Source organism: Microcaecilia unicolor, chromosome 1 (assembly GCF_901765095.1).
Source record: "Microcaecilia unicolor chromosome 1, aMicUni1.1, whole genome shotgun sequence".
In the NCBI taxonomy this organism is placed as follows: Eukaryota; Metazoa; Chordata; class Amphibia; order Gymnophiona; family Siphonopidae; genus Microcaecilia; species Microcaecilia unicolor.
In genome coordinates, this window is record NC_044031.1 from 131215691 (window position 1) to 131236363 (window position 20673).

General features: G+C 42.4%; 1 protein-coding gene across 1 annotated transcript in view; it reads right to left on the reverse strand.

Annotated features, from left to right (window-relative positions):
- Positions 1 to 1984: 1984 nt before the first annotated feature.
- The window catches only part of PEX1 (peroxisomal biogenesis factor 1), a 165896-nt gene continuing 147207 nt past the window's right edge, over positions 1985 to 20673 (reverse strand). Inside the window, 4 exon segments of the mRNA XM_030200341.1 lie at positions 1985 to 2277; positions 5238 to 5367; positions 6288 to 6479; positions 17949 to 18179. Coding sequence (XP_030056201.1) covers positions 2132 to 2277; positions 5238 to 5367; positions 6288 to 6479; positions 17949 to 18179 — 699 coding nt within the window. The 3' untranslated portion in view covers positions 1985 to 2131.

Here is a 20673-nt window from a genome sequence, read left to right on the forward strand (position 1 = left end):
ACTGAGGCTACAGCTCAATAAGGATGAAATATTTCCAATCTCCAGGAATCATGGGACAAACATTCACAACACTGCACCTGTTGTAAGGATTCCTCTGAATTCTGCTATACAGCTCATTAAGTGGCACCAGTCATATAAAATCAACTGCCCTTCCTGAAAGCAAAATCACAAAAGTGCAAGAACTAAGATTTCTAACTACTCATTTCCTTTGTGTGTCTGAAGCAAAGTTTTGCAGGCAGTGCTCTTTATATTTTAACATTATACTATAGATCTAGGTTCATTAGGCCTCTTAGTGGGTTGTAGAGTTTGTAGTGAAATGTTGCGTTTACCAATTCCTGTTAGTCTACTCTCATTTCTTGTAGTTAAGAGTGAGGGCTGGGGTCAGATTCAGAAGCTAGTGCAATTAAAGTTGTGATGAAAAATAGCTGGTGATTCCTATGAGATCTCGCTTCTTCCTCTCCAGTCCCTTCATGATTTTGATTTTATGGCCCTTGTCCCTTTAGGGTGCTTACTGTTCTAAATGCTAATCGCTGACAGCCAAGTCTTTTTGGTTGCAGAATCATAAACAAAAGTTAAAGATCAGGTTGACGTATGTTAGCTGGCAGCCTTGAAGATACTATCCCTTCCTGGATTTACATCATTGCATGCATGAAAATATAGTCCTAGTTTCTTACAAATATTAGCGCTAAGACCTCCAGGGACAGACTTAAAGATCTCAATATGTGTACTTTGGAAAAATGGCAGGAGAGGGGAGATATGGAGGTATTTAAATGTCTGTACCATAACAAACGTACAGGAGGCAAGTCGATTTCAAATGAAAGGAATTTCTACAATGAGAGGACACAGATAGGATGTGATAGAGGACAAATTCAGGAGTAAGGAAATAATTCTTTACAGAAAGGGTGATAGATGCATGGAACAGCCTCCTGATGGCAGTGGTGGACATGAAGACCATCTGAATTCAGGAAAAAATGGGACAAGCACAGAGGATTAAGGGAGAGGAAAGGAGAGTAGATGGGCAGACTGAATATACCATATGATAATATTCAGAAAGATTTGAGGGTTGCATCTAGAATCCACAAACCTTCACTGAATGCAAATTTACTGTAGTATATGTAGTATTCTAGTATCCATATTGGATTGGACAAATCTGGAGTCTTCAGTATAAGAGCAACAAAGGCTGGTGTAGTATGTGAGGTTTGAGATCTCACAGGACCACAAGGTCTTCAAAGCTTATATTAAACTATCTTTTGTTGGGCTTTTAAGTGATATCACAACATACAAATGGATTAAAAGATAAAATTATTAGGAGGATGCTAACTGTGATGGAAACAGCATTTTGAACAAGTTACAGAACACAAACTGCATTCATACACTCCAATCCATATTTGGTACATGTACATTATATATCAAGAAAAATAACCTGAAATGATATGACTATATGAATTTGTTTTGTAAAAATAATTCTCAGGCTTACAGTTTTCACTGAAACATTACACTGTCCAATATTCTTAAGGAATTTTATATAAGTTTTTTTTGCCTGTAGTACATGTTGATACTGTATCCAAGCCAATCTATTTCAGTAATGGGCATGAAATCCTTAGCTGCTGCCCATGATTATCCTTGAACTGAAATTTCTGGGAAATAAGCAGTTTCCAGAATTTGCATTTGTACATTCTTCCTTAGTATGAGACATGTATCTTTCATTACATGGTCTTATTTCATTCATTTATTTATACTCTCCCAAAGGTTTTCTGCTATATATAACACAGGCAGTACGCACCAGGTCATACATTCTCGAGCAACGCTGTAATCCAATGGACATATAACTCACTAGTTAAGGATTATTTTCTCAACAAAGATAAGACCTTCTCTTTCTAGAAATGATACTGTCCAATAAGCTCGGACTGTGCTGTTAGTCAACAAAATGGTGAATCAAAGCAACTAGTATTAACATTATAAATTAATTAAAATATACATCAAGCATAGCTTACACAAAATAAATTGATAAGTCTTAAATAATTTACAGTACTCAAATATGGTTTAGAAATTAACCACTCTACATTAAATCAATATACATAAAAATAAAGACTAATTATTCCTTTAAAATTTGACAGTCTATAATTCACTTTTAGATTTGCACATCAGCAGCAACCCTGTATATAGGGAAAATAGAAAAAAAACCCGAAGACATTATGCTAAAGTGACTTTCTGCCCTGCTCTTACAGTGGCTCTGCTCTGACCTTTCCTCTTGCCAGGATTCTGGAAATGTCATAGCTAGAAACAAAGAAAGAATGTGTGTTACTGGGGCAGTCATCACCTGAGGCCCTGCTCAGCAAAAATCAACTCTTCAGTTGGAAGACAGAGTGGAAAGGCAACATGGTTACTGACAGGCTTGGGTTTTGTCTTTTTTTCTTTAAACACATACCAACAATCCAACATTTATTTATTATTATTATTTATTACATTTGTACCCTGCACTTTCCCCACAAAGCAGGTTCAATGCGGCTTACATAGTAACTAGAATTACAGAGTCTTTACTAAAAACTTAATACCAACAATCCAATATTTATTTATTTACTAATATTCTGACAATCTGAACATTTGTTTTTTTTAATGGAAAAAATTGCTATCGTTAACAATGTGTTGCAGGTCTATTGGGTCAGATGAATGGGTCTGTGGAATGAGGTGGGCTTCCCTCTAGAGATCAGATAAACTGGGGGAGAAATAACCATGGTAGCCAATCATTGATTCTTAACTTATGGAAAAGTTCATTTTGGGCTGGTTATTATTAGGGACAATTGACAATTCTAGTTAACATTTTTGTAAGACTGCAATCCGCTTAAAAATTTTAATCACAATTAATTGCACAATGAAAGTTATTTTAAAATGTATTTGTATTATTTATTTCCCACTGCAGCTCCCAGTGACTTTGGACAAATCACCTAACCCTCCACTGCTCCAGGTACAAAATAAGTACCTGTATGTAATATGTAAACCACTCTTGATTGCAACCACAGAAAAGCGGTATATCAAATCACATCCCCCTTGCCTTTCCTAAAGGACTGATTAATCTCCCTCCCTCTGACCCCCAGATCCAACATCTCTCCCTTTCCTCCCTCTCCTTTTCCTCCATTGTCTCTTTCTTTTCTGGGGTCCATTATTTATTTCTATCTCTCTCTCCCCTGCCTGCCTTCTTCCCTCCCATTGTCCAGCATCTCTTCCTCCCTCTTCTCCAACCCATGAGCAGCATCAAGCTGGAGCTCACCATCAACCATAGCTTCCACTGGTGGCCCCTCCAATTCTGCAGCTCACTCCCCTTCCCCCCATCTGGGGTTCGGCATCTGCTCCCCCTCATACTGTCTACCTTAAAAGGTGGTCTTCTGTTAGTTCTCAGCAGTAGCAGGATTGCACATACGCTGCCTACGACCTGCTCCAAAGCTGTCCCTCTGGCCCATCCTGCCTCTTCTGACATCATTTCCTGTTTCTGCATGGGTAGGATGGGTCAGAGGGAAAAAGAATGGAGTGGAGGGTAGGGGGTTGTTATTTGAATCGCAGGGGGAGGGAAGATGCCGGATCACAATGATGACAGGGTTTCGGAGTGGAAGCAAACAGAAGAGATGTTTGGAGGAGACATTGCAATGTGATTCATTATTTAAATTGCAATTAATAATTAACTGTTTCATACTTTCTTCACAATGCATGTGCTAGAATTACATTTTATCAGCTGGGGATGGTACAGAAGCAGCATTCATAGTCTATTTGGGAAAGGGGTATGGGGCATAGGTGAAGCTTCCACTTACACATTTGTAATATACACACATTTAGTTGCATACACTCATATCAGCTCTATGGTTGGCATACGTGCAGGTACCTAAATGTTACATAAACAATACTGGGTTATGCTAGTATTCTACAATGGAACTTAATCATTTTGATTCTGTTACAGAATAGGCTCCTACTACGTGGCTTTGGGGCACCTAAATCAGATACACAGTGATAGAATTGTCTCCCAGTGGGTATTCAGGATGCTTGTGCACTGGGTTCTGAAAGGAGGTTGGGCTATGGTAAAGACTGCTGCTGCTGCAATGACAGTACTAGATTGGGGGTGGGGTGGGGGCTAATGTTGCAAGTGAAGATTTATGACAGCATAACAGCACAGGCTACATCTGACTGAGCAGGAAGCCTAAGAACAGGAAAACATTGCTACCCTTTCTTCCTCACCCTCCCTCCAAAAACAAATCGCATCTTAATTTCATACAAAGGAATACTCCTTCCCATTCCCTACAAACAGAACACTTCATGTGTTTAAGACAGGACTGAGGCACATCAACCAAATAATCTCAATGGCTGATGGCCTTGCATAATATAAAAGCTAAAATGTAGCAGACTTACTACCATAGCATCAGTACACTGTTTTAGCTGACCATTAAAGAACTCAGGTGGTTGCTTTATATTTCGCACTTCTTTTATTATGATTAATTTATTGATTTCATACTCCTTAATGTTCCCTCTCTTCCCTCAAGTGTTTTAGTGGTAAGGTAAAGTGTGGGGAATTGGAGATTTGGGCCACATGTATAAATCAAATCACTTAAGAAGAAACCACTCCTAAGAATGCCAGCTGAAGAACACCAACTGTGGTCAAAGTTTCACCCACTGGCTGTTTCAAGTTGTGCAAGTCCACTCAGCTCTTCCGCACTGCTATCATTTCAGCATCACAGGGTTCCCTGTGATAGCAGTGTGGAAGAGCTGAGTGGACTTACACACCTTGAAACAGCCAATGGGCAAAACTTTGGCCACAATCAGTGATGGAATTTATAGCCAAGGACATTTGTTTGAAAGCTAAGTGTTTTCTATAAAGTCACAGTTTATGGTTCACCAGTATAACAGCAGAGCACAGAGTTTTAATGATCTTAGGCAGAGAAACCTGTCACTAAAATACTAAAAATAAGGTGAAGGTGGGGTTCACAGGCTTTTTCCTCTAGCATTGATCTCACTCTGAAGCATTAAGTTTGCTATTGGTTAAAGAGTGTATGCTTCAGCTGGCATTCTTAGGAGAGGTTTCTTCTAATATGATTCAAACTGGGTCTCTTCTACCCTCTGATTAGTAGTTTGTAGAATATAAAACAAATCACAATAACTCCAGTTTTCTGTCTCACACTTTAGATACTTTAAGCAATTGGTGCTACTGATTTAAAAAAAATACAAATGATAAATCATACACTTAGCATACTTACAGCTCCATAAAACTCTTCCAATCTTTTGACTGATTGACGGTCTTGTGTTGCCAAGTGCAATCAATAAATGGGATTGGCAAACACACACATTATTTTTGGCTGGTCCAGCTTGGATATGGGACACATCCTCCTTGACAAAAGAAGAAGAAAACTAGGTAAATGGGAAAATACAGTTGCACGGAGCTATAGATCAGATTCAGCAGGCAGAAAACAGCTAGTTAATGTCAAGGAGAGCAAAAACATGCTCACAATACATATTTGTTTCAACCACATGGCCCAATAAATCTGTGTATAATACCACACCACCTCAGTCATTCTTGCAAATTCTTCACTAATATGTTCCTTTGGCATCTCACAATAAAGAAAAAAAACTGTTACCATGAAATGTACTGAACTTATATATCAGTTATTTTCACAGCCTGAAAACAAAACTAGCTTTCTTTGTTGTCCCTCCTTTTTTCCCCCCTCATTTTACGCGTAACAAGATTTTCTTCATCCTTTTACACAGCTGGAGAATGACAACAAGAGCACGAACTCTATCTGAAGGTTCATCTTGAATCACAGCTCTACAGCACATAGCATGCAATGAAGAGGGATGTATGAGACACTTTCTCCTGAAGTATATAGGCTATCTCCATGTCAATTATCCACTGCTACTATAGGGTGACTAGTCTGGCTCTATCTCAACATGACTGTAAATATTTGGTATCACACATTTAGTTAAATGTTTAGTAGAAATGAGTATGAGGATATATCCTGACAGTTACAGCCCTGGTAGGAGTTTAGTGTCACAGGACCCTAATCTACCAGGGCAATAAAAGGAAAATATTGTTCCTGGATGTAACCATTACACATCTCATATCAACAAAAAAAGAGCTATATTTACCTCACAACAGCCACAAATGTAGCTATTTAATTTCCTTGCACCACTGTACTTCCAAAAGTACTATCCAAGCATGGACATTGTTTTTGAGATAGAGAGAAAAGTGAACACTTACACACTGTGTAAATCAAAAAACATAGTAGAAATCATTTAGAAAATTGTTATACCCCATTCCTGTAGTTGGCCTTGATGACACTGATTTCAGTCCTGAGTTGTTCTATTTGCTCCTGATTAAGCTCCTGGTATCCTTCTTGTGAAGATGCTATGAATGCTAAAGGCTGTGAGGAAACTAGATCTCTTATAATCAAGCCAGTAAAATCATGTGTTATGGAGTTTGGTCCAGAAAGGCACTGAGAATTCTGTGAAGACAGAAGGCAGTACATTATTATGTTATGTGCATATCTGTATTATTCTCATTTACTGCAGTAAATGAAGCATTGATTTCAGATAAAGCGAAGTTAGTCACATGTAGCAGTTGTTCTGAGGACAGCAGGACATATTCTCACATATGGGTGATGTCATCCAACAGATCCCGGTGTGGAGAATTTCCCAGCCACTGTTGCAAAGCATACGACAGCTCCTCCTACGGAAGGTAGGTAGGTATGTGAGAATGTGTGTCTTGCTGTCCTCGTAGAACATCTGCTACAAGTAACTGTTTTCTCTGAGGACAAGCAGGACACAGTATACTCACATATGGGAATCCCTAGCTACCAGATTGTCTGAAATAAAAAAAAGGGGGAATAAAATAAGGCCTGCAACAGGCTAAGGCCTAGAACTTTTTTCTTTTCATCAACCTGGAAAGTAAACAAATGGGCCGGGGGAGGGGGGTGAAGTTGAATTCTAGACCCCGAACAGATTCTGAAGGACTGACCAAATTGGCTGTAGCATTGGCAGTTTTGCTCTAGACAGTAGTGAAATATGAATGCATGGACTGATGACCAAGTCACAGCTCTGCAAATTTCCTCTATGGAGGCTGACCTCCAGTAGGCTACCAATGCAGCAATGGCTCTGACATTGTGATCCATGATATGACTCTCCAGAGTCAGCTCGACTTGGACATAAGTAAAGGAGATGCAGTCTGCTAGCCAACTGAATAAAGTGCGTTTACCGATTGCTGCCCCCCATTCCTGTTAGGGTCAAAAGAAACAAAAAGGTGGGAGGAGCTTGAGTCAACTTTAGATAGATGACCAGGGCTCTTTCAATCTACAGTATGCAGTGCACCTTCACTAGGATGGGCATGTAGTTTCAGGAAAAATGTTGGCAGAACAATTGATTGGTTAAGATAAAATTCTGACATGACCTTAGGATAAGTAGTACTAATGATTAGTAGTTAGTAGGATGTGTGGGAAGAACTACTCTGATTTATGAAATCACGTGTAAGGTGTGTATATGCCTTCCTATGCTTGGCCTGTTCCTAAGGGCTAGGCCTAAGGCCTGTACTTTGCTCAGTTTGGTTCTCACATGTAACAATATGTGATGTCTGGGAGATGTTAGCTGAGCAGTCCCTTGTCTTTCAGGATGCGCATTACTGACAACCTGCTCCAGGGAAGAGAACTATTGTTTGTATTTTTGGCTCTGTGAGATGCTAATAAAGGTAATTTACTGGCTGCGCCTAACGGAGTCTAAGTTCTCTTTCTTATTTTTCCAGCTGTTGAGGCTGTAGTGCTTTCTCTCCCTGTGGGGGCTAAAGGACAGAAATACACAGGTGGATCACTTATTATAGCCTGAAGCCTACTAAGTGACCACCACCAAGAATAAGACTTTACAGATCAAAAACTTCAGGTGGCAGGTATCAAGTTCTTGAAATGGAGCTTTCATCAGCTGGGTGAGAATGTCACTGAGATCCCATGACACTGTGGGAAGCTTGACTGGGGGGGGGGGGGGGGGTAGTGGGGGCTGAGTAATAGCAAACCTCTCATGAATCAAACAAGAGACTGTACAGATATTGGCTTACCTTCTACACACTGATGGTAAGCACCAATTGCATTGAGATGAACCCTAACAGAGCTTGTTTTGAGGTAAGACTCTGATAAGTGCAGAAGGTACTCAAGCAGTTTTTGTGTAGAACAGGAAAAAGGATCTAGGGTCCTGCCCTCACACCAGATGGCAAACCTCTTCCATTTGAAATTATATGACCTCTAAGTGGAATCTTTTCTGGAAGCAAGCAGGACACAAGACACCCTCATGCAAATGGAGAGTCAACTACTAAAATATTAACACCCGAACTGAGGGGGCCAGGATCTAGAGTTGGGATGCACAAGTAATCCCACGTTCTAGGTAATAAAGATCAAATATCCACCACAGAGGTAGAGAGAACCACATCTGCCTCAGCCAGTAGGGAGCAATGAGGATCATGGTCCCTTTGTCCTGCTCGAGTATCAGTAAAGTTTTTGCTATCAGAGGTATGGGAGGATATGCATCCAGAAGACCCATCCCCCAATGAAGGAAGAAAGTATAAGAGGCTAGTCTGCTATGTGATCTAATTCTAGAGCAGTACTGACGGACCTTGCTGTTTAAATGAGTGGCAAAGAGATCCAACCAGGGGATGTCCCACTCTTGGAAGATCTCCCGGGCTATGCCCTGTTGAGTGACCTCTCTTGCAGTTGTATCACCCTGCTCAGCATTTTTAGCCAGGTACATGGCTTTGAGCATGATGCTGAGTTTGGACGTCCAAGTCCATAACACAACCACTTCCTGACACAGGAGGTACAAGCCTGTGCTTTTTTGCTTGTTGATACAATACATTGCAACTTGGCTATTTGCCTGGATGAAAATGATTTTGTGCATCAGCCTATCTCAGAAATTCTTTACAGCATTCCATACTGCCCATAGTTCCAGAAAATTTATGTGCAGCTGAATCTCCTGAGAGGACCACTGACCTTAAGTGTGAAGCCCAACTACTCTAGGTTGGCTGCATTTATCAACAATGTCTTGTGGGGAAGAGGAATTTGGAATGGAGTCCCTTTGTCAAACTGGGTCAAATTGTTCACCATATGAGGGACTCCTGCAGCATAGGAGTGACAACAATAACATCCGTCAGGTTCCCAGTGGCCTGCAACCATTGAGAAATTGAGTCCACTGGACCGGTCTCAAATGGAGACGAGTCATGGACAACACATGGAGAGTGGAAATCATGTAGCCTAACAATCTGAACATCTGCTGTGCCATGTCCTGCTGGATCTGGCGGACCTGGAGCACAATGCAGACTATGGTGACTGGATGCTGGTCTGGGAGAAAGGCCTAGGCCTGAAATGAGTCTAGCAGGGCTTCTATGAGCTCCAATCTTTGGACAAAAAAAGATAGGACTTTCGGTAGTTGACAACAAACCCCCAGTAGCTCCAACACCCAAATAGTTCTGGACATGGATTCTTGAGCAGCTTCCTCTGATGTGTTCTTTACTTGCCAATTCTCTAGAAGGTAAATAAGTGTACTCCTAGTCTACATAGCAATGCTGTGACTACTGCAAGACATTTCATAAAAAACCTGGGAGCCGATACGAGGACAAAAGGAAGGATGCGATACTGGTAATGGTGTTTCCCTACTGAAAATCTTAGCTATTTCCTGTGACTGGAATCTAACTGAATGTGTGCTTAAGTATCCTTTAAATCCAGAGAGCATAGCCAACCTTTTACCTAAATCATGGGAATTAAGGTGCCCAGGAAAACCATCCTGAACTTTTCTTTCCCCAGATACTTATTCAAGACCCTGATGTCTTGGATGGGATGGAATTATTCTGTCTTTTTGGGGACCAGGAAGTACTTTCTCCCTTGTTTCCCTTGAAGGAATAGATTCAACCACATTGGCCTGCAAAAAGAAAGAGCGCCCGCAGAAGCAATTCCCGGTGTTGACAGCTTAACTTTGATGTTCTTGAAGCCAATTAGGAGGGAGTCTTCACTAATGAAGGATGAAACCTATTTGCAGTATTTTTAGAACCCACTGGTCTGGGATTATAAGGGGACACCTTTCCTGGAAAAAAATTCAACCTCCCTCTTACTAGTAGCATATCTGGCACAGTCAATGTTACTGTGGTTATGCTCTCCTAGAGCCATTAAACAACTCATCCCTTGTTTTGACTGGGGAGCTGATTGGGGACTTCTGAACCCTCTGCTACCTCAGGCGAGAGCGAGGGCTCTGGGCTGACTGGAAAGGAGGGCCCCTACACCTATGAGATTAGTTGGGTCTCCTCTGTCTTGCACCTGAATACCTCCTTGAAAAAGAGGTCGCAGCAGGAGTGGGCCGGGAGAATGACTTGATATCAGCCTGCTTTTTGATGAGGTCGGTGACATCATCCACTTCATCACCAAAAAGATTTAATAACCTGGCAAGAAATCCGCACCAACTTCTCCTGAACTGTTGGGTACAGTGGCATGCATCCAGGTGAGGCTGCGCATCCCAATACCCATAGCGGAAGAACAGGATGTCACATTAAAATCATAGGTTGCCCATGCCATGTGCTTTCGGCACTGCTACTGCTTGGTTACTACCTGGTGAAGATCTGCTGCCTTCTCAGGTGGCAGAGTGTCTGCAAATTGTGTCACACTGTTTACTAAGGACTTCAAATGCATGTTCATGAGGAGCTGATGCATGCTCATGAGAAGCTGATAAGAATGTATATGGGAGGCTAGTATAATATTCTGAAACACTTTTGTCCCAAAAGGCTCCAAAGTCCTAGCATCTCTCCCCAGGGGCACCGAGGAATGAGACTTGAAGCTTTTAGCTCTTTTGAGGGTAGATTCAGTAACCATAGAGTGCTGTGGAAGATGGAGCTTCTCGACTCTATACATAGAATTGGCCTTCTTGTGAACAGGCTGTACAAAGAGGGTATCTCCCAATGCTTCATCTGTACCACCTTAAGGATGTTGTGAACAGTTACTGTCACAGCATCCTTAGGGGGGGCATCAAAGTCAAGGATGTTCTGCCCTGGGCTCACCCTCAATCTTCAACTTAAATGGGATGGTTTAAGCCATCTCCCGAACAAAACTAGGAGAGATCCTCCCTCATGCAAAGAGGAGGGATCTGAAGGAATTAACAAAGATCCCTCCTCTGAGAGAACTTCTGGCTCTTCCTCAGAATCCCAGGAGCAGTCCAAATCAGATTCATAGTAGTAGTCTTTTATTTGAGTCTTCAACTTCCTCGGTCAACTAGACTCATGCCCAGACTCCGGGCAGGAGCGCCAAGGAACAGTATGGGACCTGGACCTCAAGGAAATTTCCTCCTCTGCAGACCTAGACACCGTCTCTGCCGACACCAATCCTGACACCCTTCCAGGCAACAGTGTCAATGCACAGACAACAAGAAGCGAATGGGCCTCCAGGATGGGCTGGACTGACATCACATCCAATGTCAATGCCCTCAAAGCCTTGGCATCGTGTCTGTCAAGAAGATGCCCCAGCTCATCCAGGCATATAGCCCAGATCTGCTCCTCAAGGACAGGTACTGGTAAAGTTGGGGGCTGGGGCTCAGTCAGTGCGGTCGGCCTGACTTGGGAAAGCTGGTCTGCAAATGCCAAATCTCAGGGGGGGGGGGGGGGGGGGGATAATCAACCCTTCTGGTGAAGATGCTTCTTGGGTAATAGCAATGCCAATGACCTGGTGACATGTCTTGAAGGGGACTGATGGTGGTGCTTCTTGGCCTCTGCGTGATATCGGCACTGACAAGGATGTCATCAAATCCTTACAAGTCCTCAGGGTGTGGTCCAAAAGTATCATAAATGCTAAGAAAACTAAGAGAAAAATAAGAAAAACTGGTCCTGTGCAGCATTTCAACACACAAAGAAAGAAGGCCACAAGCTGAGTCAGAAGTGAAAAAGGTCAGGAGAGCACATCCTCACTGCTCTGCGAATGAAGAGACACTGTCTGGTCCCATGTGGAGGTGGTGGCTGGGGGGGTTGGAGGAGAGGAAACATGCATGCATGTACAGTGCGGTCTTCCAAAGGCTTCTAGAACAGTGGCTGGAAAGTTCTTGGCACCGAGCTCTGTTGGATCACATCACCCATATACGAGTATATTGTGTCCTGCTTGTCCTTGGAGAAATATGTTATATGCATGCAGGACTGTGCATTTGTATACAAGACCAGTAATATTTTATACTGTTTGTAATCTTTCAACAGCAAGTATTGAGGGCTGGTGTGCCATAAATCAACATAATAAATGATAGCGTCACCCATGAAACTTTCCCCATTATCTTCCAGCTGCGCCAGACCTTTCTCCAGTCAGCATGGCTCTTCCTTCCACTGAATGGAATGCACAAAAGCAGACAAGACTCATTGCTGGATGATAACAAAAACTTCATTGTAAAATCAGAATTTAAAAAGTTTCCTTTATCATCCATCAAATGGTCTGCTTCTGCGTACTCCATCCTTTTGGGACTAGCAGACGGCTTGCCAATCTGTTTCCCGGGATCTTTCTTCCACTGTGCAGAGCTTCTGTTTAGTCTATACATCTGCAGGAGACAAAAAGAACTGTACAGAGACAGGCAAGTGCACATGCATACCAATGGCTCCAACAAATATGTTCCAGGAGCTTTATTTTATATAAAATGAAGCTCCTGGAAGATAGTGTTTGTGAATGCCACTGGTGAGAACATATGCTTGCTTGCTCCGGCTTATAACCAAGCAAATCCCCCAGCAGGCTAGGGTACTCTACCCGAACTTGAAAAGTCAATGGTAGGATGCACACTGCCTCACGTGCTCATCACTGCTTTCTGACAGGGCAGGGTTGTGCTCATGGGTGGGACAATGTGTAGTGGGCTTTATATACAGGTTGTCTTTGTGAATACATACATGTTTTTTTTGTTTAGCCTTTCTCCAGTTTCTCATATTTCTCCTGTTTTACATTAGAACCAACAAATGAGTAACTTTTGTATTATTGCCGCCTGTATACCTCTTGAGATCACAATAAGGACTCTAGTTATACTTAACAGCTGTCATGGCTCCGGCTGTGCCCCTGCACCCTGACTCACCTTTTTTTCCAGTGATCTGGCTCTGTGACTTCTCCGGACTGCCTTGTACCTGCACTGATGTATCTGTTGCCTGTTTTCTTGCTATCCAAGCCTTGCTCTGGTGTTCCTGCTATCCAAGCCTCACTACAGTCTATTCAAGTCTAGTTCCGACATCATCAGAAAGTCCTTCATAATGCACCTTGGAACTTTCATGTGTTTAACTTTGCAAGAGGTCTCTTACCCTTGTCTTTGTGTTCCCTGTTTGGATCCTATTCCTGCTCGGCTTTATTCCTGTATAGCTTTGTTCCTGTGAGTCTTGTTCCTGTAACCATGTAGCCTTGCTTCTGTAAACCTTTGTTTACTTCTGAGTCTTGTTCCTGAATGCTTGTTCCTGTTTGTCTCATTTCTGTAACCATGTACCTGAAAGCCTTGCTTCTGTAAACCTTGCTTTAATCCTGTGTAGTTTTGTTCCTGCCTACCTGTGTTTCTATGAGTCTTGTATCTGAAAGCCTTGCTTCTGTAAACCTTAGAGGAGCGGCTGCGAGGGTCAAAAATTTATATCAGGCGTGGATGCTGTTCATAAACATCATCGTGGAAGCCCAGGCCAAATATATTCTGCGCAGAGGCGTAGCCAGGTTTTGATCTCAGGGGGAGCAGACTTTTATAAAATAGGCGCCGGTTGGTGTCAGCTAGAAAGCAGTGTCTGTGTTGTTGCTCAAGGGCTGTGGCAGGCACTGATTAATACAGGCTGTCTCTGTTGCATCCTGCCTACAAGGAAACAGTAAGTTACGCAGAAGAGGTCCCTGGATTGGCCAGAGGAGGCAATATGTCTTCTTAACTACAAACTAAAAATATTCAAATCGTGACCATCACCTCAGGAATAGAACACACATTCCTTCCACTGCTAGACACCTTGTTTAAATCAGATGGGCTTTTATTTGTGTGGTGACTCTACAGGATGTGGAGACCACTAGTCTTCAGGATATTAATTTGGGGTAACAAGGGCCACCAAAGGCAGCCCTTGCCCCAGAGTGGCTGAGCCTACTTTCAAATAGGGCTAGACACTTTGCCATTCAGGTTTTCAGGCTATCCACAATGAATCTGCATGAACAAGATTTGCATGTAATGGAGCCAGTATATGCAAATCAATTTCACGCATATTTAATATGGATATCCTGAAACCCTGACTGGCAAGGGGGTACTCCAGGACCAACTTGGGAAACACTGCCCTAGAACACAAAACTTACCACCCCATAACAGCCCTAACCCATCTATGAAAAGACAGTGCTATATATATTTCACTGGGTTTTGGAGCACCAATATACCTACTATTGGGAAACTGGAACATGCTGCACTGTTACACATTCCTACACAGACACTACATGCCAACAGAATTCTTCACCTCAGTCGCACATGCAGAACATGGACAGACCCTCATCTATATAACATGAGTAGCCATACTGGGTTAGATCAAAGGTTCATCTAGCCCAGTGTCCTGTTTCCAATAGTGTCCAACCCAGGTCACAGGCACCTGGTAGAAACCCAAATTGTGACAACATTCTATCCTACCAATCTAATACAGAATAGGGAGCCACAAAAACAACAAAAGTTGAAATAGAGATCCCCTCCTCTCTGCCCAAGAAAACCAGACTCTATAAACAGTGCTATACTGGTAAAAAGAAACAGAAAAGCATTTTCTCCTGTACTTTCCAAAATAAAAATAGAAAAAATATACATTTTACAAAGCAGGTACATCTCAGTCCTTACAAAGTATTAAATAAAAATAATGTTTTTTCTACCTTTGTTGTTTGGTAATTTGGCTGGTCCCAGTCTTTTTTTTCCATGTTTCATGAGTCAGCCTTACAAATTCTTTTCCAGGCTGGCCTTTCCATTTCTTCTCTCTCCTCTTGCCTTCTTCCTTTCCTTCTCTACATCTATTTACATAGTAACATAGTAGATGACGGCAGAAAAAGACCTGCACGGTCCATCCAGTCTGCCCAAGAAGATAAATTCATATGTGCTACTTTTTTATTTGTACTGTCCTCTTCAGGGCACAGACCATATAAGTCTGTCCAGCCCTATCCCCGCCTCCCAACCACCAACCCCGCCTCCCACCACCAGCTCTGGCACAGACCGTATAAGTCTGCCCAGCACTATCCCTGCCTCCCACCACTGGCTTTGGCACAGACCATATAAGTCTGCCCAGCACTATCCCCACCGCCCAACCACCAGCCCCGACACAGACCGTATAAATCTGCCCAGCACTAGTCCCGCCTCTCAACCACCAGCCCCGGCACAGACCGTATAAGTCTGCCCAGCACTAGCCCCGCCTCCCAACCACCAGCTCTGCCACCCATTCTAGGCTAAGCTCCTGAGGATCCCTTCCTTCTGCACAGGATTCCTTTATGTTTATCCCACGCATGTTTGAATTCCGTTACTGTTTTCATCTCCACCACCTCCCGCGGGAGGGCATTCCAAGCATCCACCACCCTCTCCGTGAAAAAATACTTCCTGACATTCTTCTTGAGTCTGCCCCCCTTCAATCTCATTTCATGCCCTCTCGTTCTACCACCTTCCCATCTCCGGAAAAGGTTCGTTTGCGGATTAATACCTTACAAATATTTGAACGTCTGTATCATATCAACCTTGTTCCTCCTTTCCTCCAGGATATACATGTTCAGGTCCGCAAGTCTCTCCTCATATGCCTTGTAACGCAAATCCCATACCATCCTCGTAGCTTTTCTTTGCACCGCTTCAATTCTTTTTACATCCTTAGCAAGATACGGCCTCCAAAACTGAACACAATACTCCAGATGGGGCCTCACCAACGACTTGTACAGGGGCATCAACACCTCTTTTCTTCTGCTGGTCACACCTCTCTCTATACAGCCTAATAACCTTCTAGCTACGGCCACCGCCTTGTCACACTGTTTCATCGCCTTCAGATCCTCAGATACTATCACCCCAAGATCCCTCTCCCCGTCCGTGCCTAGCAGACCCTCACCGCCTAACACATATGCCTCTCTTGGATTTCTACTCCCTAAGTGCATCACTTTGCATTTCTTCGCATTGAATTTTAATTGCCAAACGTTAGACCATTCTTCTAGCTTCTTCAGATCTTTTTTCATGTTTTCCACTCCCTCCGGGGTGTCCACTCTGTTGCAAATCGTGGTGTCATCCGCAAAAAGGCAAACTTTACCTTGTAACCCTTCGGCAATGTCACTCACAAATATATTGAACAGAATCGGCCCCAGCACCGATCCCTGAGGCACTCCACTACTCACTTTTCCCTCCTCCGAGCGAACTCCATTCACCACCACCCTCTGGCGTCTGCCCGTCAACCAGTTCCTAATCCAGTTTACCATTTCGGGTCCTATCTTCAGCCCGTCTAGTTTATTTAAGAGCCTCCTGTGGGGAACCGTGTCAAAAGCCTTGCTGAAATCTAAGTAGATTACGTCCATAGCACGTCCTTGATTTAATTCTCCTGTCACCCAGTCAAAGAATTCAATGAGATTCGTTTGGCACAATTTCCCTTTGTCATTTTTGTCATTTTCAGGGCACAGACCGTACAAGTCTGCCCAGCACTATCCCCGCCTCCCAACCACCAGACCCGCCTCCCACCGGCTCTGGCACAGACCGTATAAGTCTGGCCAGCACTATCCCCGCCTCCCAACCACCAGCCCCGCCTCCCACCACCGGCTCTGCCACCCAATCTCGGCTAATGACATATTCTAATAAATAGAAAATAAAATTCTTTTTTTCTACCTTTGTTGTCTGGTCGTTTTTCTAATCATGCTTATCTGAGTCCTGTTTTCCTCCGTCTTCTCTTCCTATGACCCTTACCAGGGTTGCCTTGTCCACTTAACATTTCCTCTCCCTCTATGTCCACCATCCATTTTCCCTCAGTATCCCTGCTCTTATCCTCCTGCCATGTTGAGCATCTCCCTTATGTTCTTATTCTTGCCCTATTCAGCATCTCCCCTGTATCCATATCCCTACCTCCTCTGACCAGCACTGCCCTTGTGTTCTTATCTCCCCCCTCCAATTTCTTTTCCTTCTCCCTTTCCTTTCTCCCAGGGCTAGCATATCTCCCCTCCCTGCTGCCCCCTCCCTGTGGGTCCAGTAAGTATTGTTCTCTCTCTTTCTCCCCCACTCCCTTGCAGGTCTAGAATCTTTTTCTCTTCCTCCTTCCCTGAAGGTCCCAGCATCTCTCTTCCCTCCTTCAGGTCTCAGCATCTCTTCCTCTATCCTTGCGCCCCCCCCCCCCCCCACTCAATCCAGGGCTATCCTTTAAACTTGACTTTGTGGGCAGCAGCAACGCTAAAGACAGGCTGCCTCTGACCAACACGGAGCCTTTCCTTTGCTGTCTCCTTTCTGTCCACTGGAAACATTAAGTTGTGTCAGAAGAAAGGTCCCGGGATGGCCATCTGTTATTGAGATGATCATGTGGGAAGCCACTGCTTGCCCTGGGATTGGTAGATTGGAATGTTGCTACAAACTGGGTTTCTGCCAGGTACTTGTGACCTGGATGGGCCACTGTTGGAAGCAGGATACTGGGCTAGATGAACATAGTATGATCCAGTATGGTTATTCTTATGTTCTTATGCTGCTGCTGGCCACAAAGGCAAGTTTAAAAGACAGAGGGGGGGGGGGGGGGGGAGGAGGGAGGAACAGATGCCAGGACCTGTGGGAGAAAGGGGAGAGATGCTGGACGCAAGGGGGAAGAAAGACAGATGTTGGACTCTCTGAGTTTGCTGCAAGGCAATTTAAGAAAAGGTGTGTGGTCAAGCTGTTGTGCAGCTTAGAGGAAATAATGATCAGGAAGCATGGGGGAGAGGGAGATGGCAAAGTTTTACAAAATTATTGAACAAATACTTATAAAAAGTTACCAGTTCTGACGGTGTTCCATTTCCTAGTTCGGATTCATAAGAGCTTCCAAAGTAAAGGCGCCACATATTGGAGCGAGGATCTTCATGGACTGGCTCCGAAGATTCCATGGATAACAGAGAAGGTTCTATACTTTCTTCTGCATCCCCTGTTGAATCATCAGATCCACTACTATGATTTAGGAAAATCATGGAAGACAGACTGATGTCACTGTCAGAACTAGAACCTGTCTCCTGGGTCAAAAGAGAAAAATGTCAATTAAAAAAAATCTGTTAATGGTTAAACTATATATATATTTATCTACTGGTATTTATATCCCACATTTGCTGAAAAGTAATATCAGTTCAATGTGGCTAACATATATAAGAAGTTATGTATGTACACACACATATATACATATAACAGTACACAAATCTAAATGCAATACTAAGGAATTATTTTAGAAACAATCTCCTTCCCGTTGAAATCTATAATCCTTTAAGTGATGATAAACTGTGGTCTAAATTTGCTATAATATCAGAATCACAATTAGAAAAAATAATGATGACTGTCAATAATTCTGGTTGCAAATTAGACTATCTTCATCCTTCTGATGTGAAAACATTAAAAGCCTCGTTTTTACCTTTGTATACTCAAATGGTTAATGCATCTTTACAGGAGGGCATTATGCCATTGGTTTTGAAATTGGCAGCTGTGAAGCTTTTGCTTAAAAATTGAAAACTCAATCAGACACAAACTGACAATTAACATCCAATTTCTTCATTACTTTTCTTTGCAAAATTGATTGAACGTGCTGTGTTTCAACAAGCTGTGTTTCAACAACTTGATGAATTTTTACAGCAGCATGAAATTTTACATCAATATCAATTTGAGTTCCGAAAGGACCATGATACTTAAGCATTATTAATATCATTGTTAGACAGTGCAGGACAGGTTTTGATAAGGGTACTAAGTTTTTCTTAGTTACCCTGGATATTTCTGCAGCTTTTGATACCATTGATCATTCTATTTTGTTGAATCGATTACAATTGATCGGATTATTCGGCTTTGTATTAAGCTGGTTTAAATCTTTTTTGAAAGCCAGGAAGTTCTGTGTGTTCGAAGGAACAGAAAAATCGGAGTCTCTGGTCTGTCTGACAGGTGTTCCACAAGGCTCCTGTTTTTCAGCGGTGTTATTTAATCTTTTTCTTTTACCTTTTATGTACATTGTTGAGATGTTTGGGGGTGCAATACAAGTTGTATGCTGATGACATACAGTTTGTACTGCCTATTGAGAATTCTTTTGAAGATACTTTTGTTAAATTGAGATTTTACCTTTCAAAAATTTTGCAATGGATGTAGAGAAATCGTTTGAAACTGAACATTTCAAAAACGCAGATTCTTTTCCACTCTGGTACAAAAGGGGTAAATTGTCCTAAGGTTTTTAACATTGACTCTGCTAATATCCCTGTTGTTCATCAGAATTGAAATTTGACTCTACATTATCTATGAAAAACCAGGTTGGAAACATAACAGCAAAGGTATTTTAGAAATTAAGAATTGTATTACATCACAGGTTTCTGTCAAAAAGTTTCATAAAATTTTTCAGTCTGTAGTTTGTCCACTGTTAGATTACTGAAATAGTTTGCTAATGAGGATTACCGGTAACATGCTGAAGATGCTACTAGTTCAGAACGCTATAGCCCGAGTGATTAAAGGAGGCTCTCATTATGATCATATTAGTCCAATTTTGAAATCACTGTATTGGCTTCCTGTAAAATTTGCACTGAATTTAAAATCTGAATATGAAGTATCTCTGATATCTTTGTATTTTGCATATTGCAGAAGGAAATTATTTCTGTTTCTATTTCTCCAGTTGTGTTGTGCAGGTAGCATCCAGTTTCTTGGTGTTTCCAGTTCAGTCCGCACATCTCTATTTCTACTACTAATATGTGGACATTTATTCTCTAATTTGGTCAAGCTTTATCTATGTTCTGTATGTGTGACCAAGCTGAGCTATTTTGTGAGCATACCATTTTTGTGTAGGGGATTTGCAGAAGTCTAGCTTGTTTTCTTTTCCTAGCAAGAAGCATGCTCTAGGGACTGCTGAGGTATTTGCAATATCGCTTTTTCATAGACTCTGAGGCTGGTTGCAGGGGGCATGGCTACTGTGAAGCAGTTCCCTCAGTGGTTACACCACTCCTGCCTCGGAGTACTTCTTTTATGCTACATATAAAGCACTGATCAGAGATAATAATTAACAATACCCTGGTGGATAATGAAAGGTCTGTTAAAATTAAGTATGATTTAGGAAACAATCAAAGCAGAACAAAATACTAACAAATCGGTGAAAACCTATTTTTAAATGTTACCCAAAACCTATTAAAAAATAAACCATAATTATACTATAGGTCACTATGTCTGTGTGCATTATCTGAAGCATTGTTAATTCTTACTCTCATAGATGGTAAATAGATACTGTCTTTCAAAGATAATTACACTTTCTGTCATGTCATTTGTTTTTATATTCCACTCATGGTTGTAGTGCTAAAAAACACAAAATAAGGAGCAACTATGTACTATTTTCTTAACATGTGTAAAGTGCTGCTTTCATCACAACAGTGGCGTTCCTAAGGTGGCTGACACCCGAAGCGGATCGCCGATGCACGCGCCCCCCCCCCCCCCCGGCGAAAGGACGGACACCCCCCCCGGGTGCATCTTTACCAGCTGGGGGGGGGGGGGGTGCCG